At 44.4% G+C, this 6,865-nt stretch overlaps 1 protein-coding gene across 2 annotated transcripts; it reads right to left on the bottom strand.

Annotated features, from left to right (window-relative positions):
• Nucleotides 1-6,865, bottom strand: LOC108699776. 2 transcript variants are annotated; one of them, XM_018232326.2, is made up of 6 exons: nt 6,717-6,865; nt 5,707-5,771; nt 3,676-3,729; nt 1,723-1,794; nt 1,033-1,602; nt 1-73 (listed from the first exon to the last, which is right to left on the bottom strand). In XM_018232326.2, exons 1-6 carry the CDS (start codon nt 6,760-6,762, stop codon nt 68-70), a joined length of 813 nt encoding a protein of 270 aa, XP_018087815.1. In that variant the 5' UTR covers nt 6,763-6,865; the 3' UTR covers nt 1-67. The 2 variants fall into 2 exon arrangements, with proteins under 2 accessions (XP_018087815.1, XP_018087816.1); XM_018232327.2 differs by lacking the exon at nt 6,717-6,865 and adding an exon at nt 6,544-6,603.

Below are 6,865 nucleotides of genomic sequence, written 5' to 3'. Positions count from 1 at the left end.
ACACTATTCTTTATTTGAAAATACATTTTCCCCATTTCTGCCAAGAGATGACCTTAGGTGATTTGCTTTACTCCTGTGGGGGGGGGAAGCAGAGAGGGAAACTTAGATAAGAAATTAAATATACGGGTGAAAGGAGCATTGTGAAATACAAGTATAGTTGTAACCCAGAGCAATGACTCAACTGCAGACACAAGTCTCTAACTGGCTGCTAATTACTCCAGAGCACAATATACTAGGGATGCACCCAATCCACTATTTGGGATTCAGCTGAATCCCGGGTGAAAGATTCGGCCAAATACCGAACCAAATCCTAATTTGCATATGCAGAAGGAAAGGTGGGAAAAAATTATTTTGTGACAAAAAATCTTGTGATTTCCCTACCTGCTGCTAATTTACATATCCAAATTAGGATTCCTATTCCTACAATATACACCTATTTTGTGATTCCCCCCCCCCTTGTCACAGAAATGTCACTACCATCCCCTGTGTACAATAGTCCATCAATTAAGTATTCTGGATCTAAAGCTGTGGATACTGGAGTTTTTGGTTCAAGTGCAACATCTGATCAGGTCCCCCCCCCCCCTCGCATGACAAGGTTGCAAATATACAGTAGAGCTTGAGCAGTCGGTATCTATGGCGGCAGGTAACTATTTCCCCCAAATATCTTTCTATCTTACAATCATCTAGGCTTTTGTAAAGTATCCTAGTAAATAAACGCGGTTGCTGAATCTCCCCCTACACAGCCTTTAAGCTTTGCACCCTGGCCACTAGTGATGTGGAGGTTGGATTTATCCCAACCAGCACACGTCTGCGACCCGCCCGAGCCTGACTTCCGGGTTCCTTTTATAGACCCGCGCTGACGCCTCACCAATGACATCACAAAAGGGGCGGGGTGAACAGTCTGAAGCCATTTGTAAGGTTGCCAAAAAGGGGGTGCAAGGTCGGCCCAAACCCGTGGGAGTCAGACCAGCCCGCACATCCCTACTGGCCACAGCCCCAGAAGCTCACAGTTCACGAACCCCAAAAACTCACCATTATCTCTGCAATTCGAGCTCTCTTTCTTTTTGATTTTTCATAGCTGCTATCCATTTTAAGTCCCAGTTTACGTTTCGCCATATGAAAGCTGTCATATATATTGAAGTCACTATTCTCCTCTGATGTCACACTGGTTGGACCAGAAGCAGAATGAGGTGGAGCCGTTGTTGCGTCTTCAGCTTTTGCTAGGAAGGGACAAGCCTGCAAGGCTGACACTTCAGTCACCACTCCAGAGTCCATGGACAGATCTGAAAAGCCTGTCATTTTGCTGGGACTATAAAAGTATTTTAATGGAGTATGTGGTGTAGTCTCTAGATCTGCCCCAGATTTCATCCAAACATCACTACTTGTGACCACTGGAATATCTGAACTGTCCCAAAGAGAACCATGGGTACTGATGGGTAATAATGCAGAACCCTGTGGGCCACAAAAAGCTCCGATCCCTTTGTTTTCTCGGGGGGTGGAGTGCTGAACCACCGGATCACTATCACCTGGGAAATGGCTCTGTATGCTACAATCCGAATGCGTTGCAGTCTCTTCAGAATCTGCTTCATATGGATCTAGAAACTGCAATTAAAAAGAGTAGAACATTTTCCTAGAAGTTTTATTTAATAGGACGGGAGCTTTTATAGCCATGTCTGTTAATTGAAATGTAAAAAGTGCCTCAATTATGACGCGCCAACACACCTGCAACGCCAGAGAGCCAGTTCTTCTTGAGCTTCCATGTCCCATAGTTGCTGGAAACCCCTCTCCAAATATCTGATTAAGAACAAGCAAAACACATCAGAAAGTGAAAGCAAGTCATAAATGGGGAAGGATTAGCAGACTTGGGTCCAATTTATGACGCCTCAATGTATTTAGTCATTTTCCTCTTTACAGTGCAGATTCAGGGGTCGGAGTTCACGGCAGCCATATTCCTGGTCTTTGGTAATCTGACAACAAGACCGGAGTGGGCGGAGCATGCGCAGTTGGAGCAATTTCCCGGGTCACAACCACTGCGCATGCGTCAAAATTGCCGGAAATTGCAGAAGCGGCTGAAGAAGGCACGAAGACCCAAAAGTTGGCTGCCGTAACCTCTGATGCATGACTCTGCACTGAGGGGTAAGTAAAAAGTTAGGGGCATTTGCCAGGGGTAGCAGCTAGGCTGGGGGGGAGGAGGAAGGGGGGTAGGGTTTTAAAGGAACCTTTAAAGGAACAGTTCAGCATAAAAATAAAAACTAGGTAAATAGACTTGTTTCTAATATAGGTAATCAGCTGTAAACTGGATAATCTCCAGAGAAGATTTCATATCTTAGTGAGACACCCCATCCTCCATATCTTGGGCCAACAGCGTCAACCATAATCTAATGAAGCAAACTACAGAGGCAGTAGCAACCCTTGATCTAAAAGACACTGCAGAAGATTCAAACTCTTCAGAACCACATCCACATTGTGATCGATTGGATCTTTGAAACTTGCCCCATCATTTACCAGAATCGCAGTCTTCTTGGCGAGCCTAGCCACCTCCACATCAACCTTAGGTGGATTTTCCTGTAGATTGGCCTCTTCTAATTGAGCTGAATAAGTACTAGCCTGAGGCAGAGATTGGGTAGAAGCTTTAAACGCATCCAAAGTTTGCTGTATGCCAGACTTGAACCATGACATAAATTGAGACACAACCTCAAGCACATCCTGCTGACAATTCTCAGAAATGATAATTTTTTTAATTCTCAGAACTAATAATTTTTGCATAATCTCTAGATAGCCTTAATTCAATGACTTTTAGATCTTTCCATATCATAGGCTCTATCTTCTGAGGAAGACAACATGGCTAAGAGAAAAAAAACAGCACTTAAAACATCAGCAATGGCGCAAGAAAATAGTGCGCAAAGAGAAACTCACCGAGATCGGCAATCACAGGCAGCAGCTGCTTCTATTGCATTAAGGCTGCAAACTCAAGCAAACATGCTTTAAAACAGCTCCAGGAAAAGTGCATAGAACAGCCTCATGATCAACCTGCACCACTTAATGAAGCCAGATAGAGAAGAAGCGCGACTACAGAGGTGCCTTACAGAACAAGCTTCTACAAAGCATGCACACTGGCCAGGTGCTTTCCACCTGCAGGGGCTCCTGTTCCATCCAGTAGTCACTGCAAGGGTTAACAGAGTACCAGGTGCCAAAGACTTGCTGCTGCAAATCCCCCAATTACAGTTGCCACCTGGCCGGTACTTTACCGGCGTTGCCGTTAAAATATTGCTTGATGCAATATAGGAAGACAAGGAAGGCAACCCTACCCCCAACACAAGAGCTGATCTAGCGATCCTGCTGCTGCTGGTAAGTTTCAGCACTAGCCCTCTCCTTCCACCCTGCCTGGCAGAAGACTTACCTGCTTCCAGAGACAGGAAAATACACTAAGGGTCAGGGCACACAGGCAGATACAGGGAGATTAGTTGCCCGACTACAAATCTCAACCAAACTGCAGCAAAGGAGCAGTTTTTTTTTTGCATTGCCTTTTTGTTTATTTAGTCTCTGTGATGCATGACAAGTACACTTAGGGGGCAGATTTATCAAAGGTCGAAGTGAAAATTCAAATTAAAAAAATCTGAATTTCAAGCTAATTTTTTTTCCATAATGACTTTACCAAAAGCAAACACTCAGTACCTCAAAATTGTTGTCAGATTCGGATTCAGTGCTGGATTCTACTTTACATTTTTGCTAAAAGAGAGAAAGCGTTATTATCTTTTGAGAAATGATTAGGCGTTTGATACAGAAGATTCAATTGTTGTGATTAAGGGACAGAGATGGATGGGGGGGGTTATGACACTGGGACTCAAGGGGACATCAGAGACCCAAATAATTATAGTGGTTTCTCAAGAAGAAAGTGAAAATCTACTTTTTTCAGTTTGACTTGCCCTATTATCCAATATACAAAAATGCTGCAGCTCAGTTAGATTAAAGGAGAAGGAAAGGTTAAAACTAAGTAAGCCTTATCAGAAAGGTCCATCTAAATATACCAGTAAACCCCCCAAGTAATGTTGCTCTGAGTCCCCTGTCAAAAGAAACACTGCATTTCTTTCCTTCTATTGTGTACTCATGGGCTTCTGTATCAGACTTCCTGCCTTCAGCTTAAACCTCCTTGCCCTGGGCAAGAGCATGCTCAGTTTGCTCCTCTCTCTCTCTCCCCCCTCCCTTCTCTACTGTAATCTGAGCCCAGAGCAGGGAGAGACTCAGGCAGGAAGTGATGTCACACCAAACTAATATGGCAGCTCCTATCCTAAACAAACAGAGAGTTTCTAGAGCTTTTTACTCAGGTATGGTAAAACATTCTACAGAATAAATATAGCATTCTAGCTTGCACTATTGCAGCTGATCTACTGGCAATAAAATGCCTCCGTAGCTTTCCTTCTCCTTTAAAGGAAAACATACCCTAAAAAAGCAACATTTCTAAGAAACATTCCAATATATATTAATTATATATGTTCAATGATATCAATATTTGTATCTGTTCATCCCTCTGTTTTCTGGGTCTGATTCTTCAAACAATGTAGAAGAAGTCAGTTCTCCTCGAGACCTTTTAATACTAGTGAAATGTTCAATTCATACTTTTAATAATGTAATTAATGTATATTGGATTGTTGCTCCGAATTACATTCTCTTTCATGATGCAACCAGTTTTGAGTGGAGATCCCTTTTAACATGATGACGTTATTAAAGGAAGTCATAAAATATTAAATCTGGTGTATCTCCAGTTGAACAGCCCTGGTGCAATCCATGGTGAGGAGAACATCACATGTGACATTTTGAGGCATAACCCACCTGCAGTGCAAAAACTATTAAGAGCTCATGGAGATTAGGATGAAAGTAAGAAAAAATGGTTATTACTGAAAAGAAGCCATGAAGAGAATTCATAATTTGTGCATTCTGTCAATTATCAAATCCTCCACACAGGGCTGTGGGGGCAATGATAGGGGGAAGCTGGGCAGGTACCTCTTAAATTGTCTCCTGCCCATCCCTAGTAAGTTTTCACAGCCCTCTTTGGTTTCCCCCCTCTGTCGCTCTCTCCCCTTCCCCTCCCTCTGTCGCTCTCCCCCTTCCCCTCCCCTGTAGTTCTCCCCCCTTCCCTCTGTCGTTCTCCCCCCTTCCCCTCCCCTCTGTCACTCTCACCCTTGCCCTCCCCTCTTTCGCTCTCCCCCCTTTCCCTCCCTCTGTCGCTCTCCCCCTTCCCCCCTCTGTCGCTCTCCCACTTCCCCCTCTGTCGTGCTCCCCCTTCTCCTCCCCTCTGTCGCTCTCCCCCTTTCCCCTCCCCTTGTTGTTCGCCCCCCTTCCCCTCCCCTCTGTCGCTCTCCCCCTTCTCCTCCCTTCTGTCGCTCTCACCCTTTCCCCTCCCCTCTGTCGCTCTCCCCCTTTCCCTCCCTCTGTCGCTCTCCCCCTCCCCTCTGTCGCTCTCCCCCTCCCCTCTGTCGCTCTCCCCTCCCCTCTGTCGCTCTCCCCCTTCCCCTCCCCTCTGTCGCTCTCCCCCCTTTCCCTCCCCTCTGTCGCTCTCCCCCCTTCCCGTCCCCTCTGTGTATTGTGCGCTCCTTAGACAACATACAAGGAACCTTTCAAACTGTCACATTTCTGTAAACTGCTTTCTCCTTTCTCTTGTAATTCTTCTCCTACCAATGCAACAATTCCATGTCAGAATGACTGTACCATATACTTCCAAGCCAACTGCTCAACACTGTCCGTGTTCCTTGCTGAGTCCATGCCAACGGCTCCTACAAACAAGCACAGACAGCACAATCCTCAGATCACAGGTAACTATGAACAGAGGGGCACAGACATCGGCTATACCAACATGTTCTTGTTTTCAGGGGGTGGTACATGCAAGATAATTTGGCCAATCAAACATATATATCATGTATAAAGTATCTGGAAGCATCTGGACATTTGTTTGACACTACATCAAACCAACTGGGACAACCCACAAAGAATCCAAATATATTTGTCAGAGGTGCAGTGTATGTAGGGCACTTGTGTCTCAATGTGTCTCATTTCTGCCCCCGATAATAAACATAATATACAGTGTGATTTATGCCCCAATAATAAACATAACACAAATAGGCAAATAATTAAACAAAAAAGGCAAACTATAAAAAATAATAAATAATGAAGACCAATTGAAAAGTTGCTCAGAATTAGCCGCTCTACGACCTACTAAAAGTTAACTTCAAGGTGAACCACTCCTTTAAGATACACAATACAGCACTTTTGGCTCTAGAACAAGCAGCTGACATTTTAGAAGACTTCTATAAAAAAACATAAAGGAATGTAACTTTAAAAGTTGCTGTTTTTGTATCGATTAAAAAAAACTCTTTGCTGGAACCTCCTGATTCCAGTGGGCTGCACAGACAGGTGAGGAATAAACACACACACGAGCTGCGCTGTCGCTACATGAAGGAATAAGGTAAATGTAATAAGGTAAAAGCCTAAGGAGACAATTGATAGAAGTCAGACTCTGACTCGGTCCCGTTTAAACTGCACAAGTACCGTATTTGTTGGAGTATAGCCGCCTCTATACCCCGCGCTGAGTTTGACACCGAGAGTTCAAATAGCGCTGATTGAAGCTGCACACACAGGTGTCTCTCTAGTGTAAACCTAAACACCTTACCCTGTTCTCTATATTTACCTATAGGGCTTATTTTTTTCCATAGCAAAAATACCTCCTCTGGCAGCTGCTCTCCTGCGCCGTTTGAGTCTCTCTGACATGCTCGTTAGCGCACAAGTTGAAAAATGCCGCTAGTTTCTTTTAAACCCCGCCTCCACATACTGTAGCCACGCCTATAAATGTGAGTGACGCGTTGCTTGCGAG

Source organism: Xenopus laevis, chromosome 8S, assembly GCF_017654675.1.
Source record: "Xenopus laevis strain J_2021 chromosome 8S, Xenopus_laevis_v10.1, whole genome shotgun sequence".
NCBI classification, from domain to species: domain Eukaryota; kingdom Metazoa; phylum Chordata; class Amphibia; order Anura; family Pipidae; genus Xenopus; species Xenopus laevis.
The sequence above is the reverse complement of the archived record's forward strand: the minus strand, read 5'-3'. Positions and strand labels throughout refer to the sequence as shown.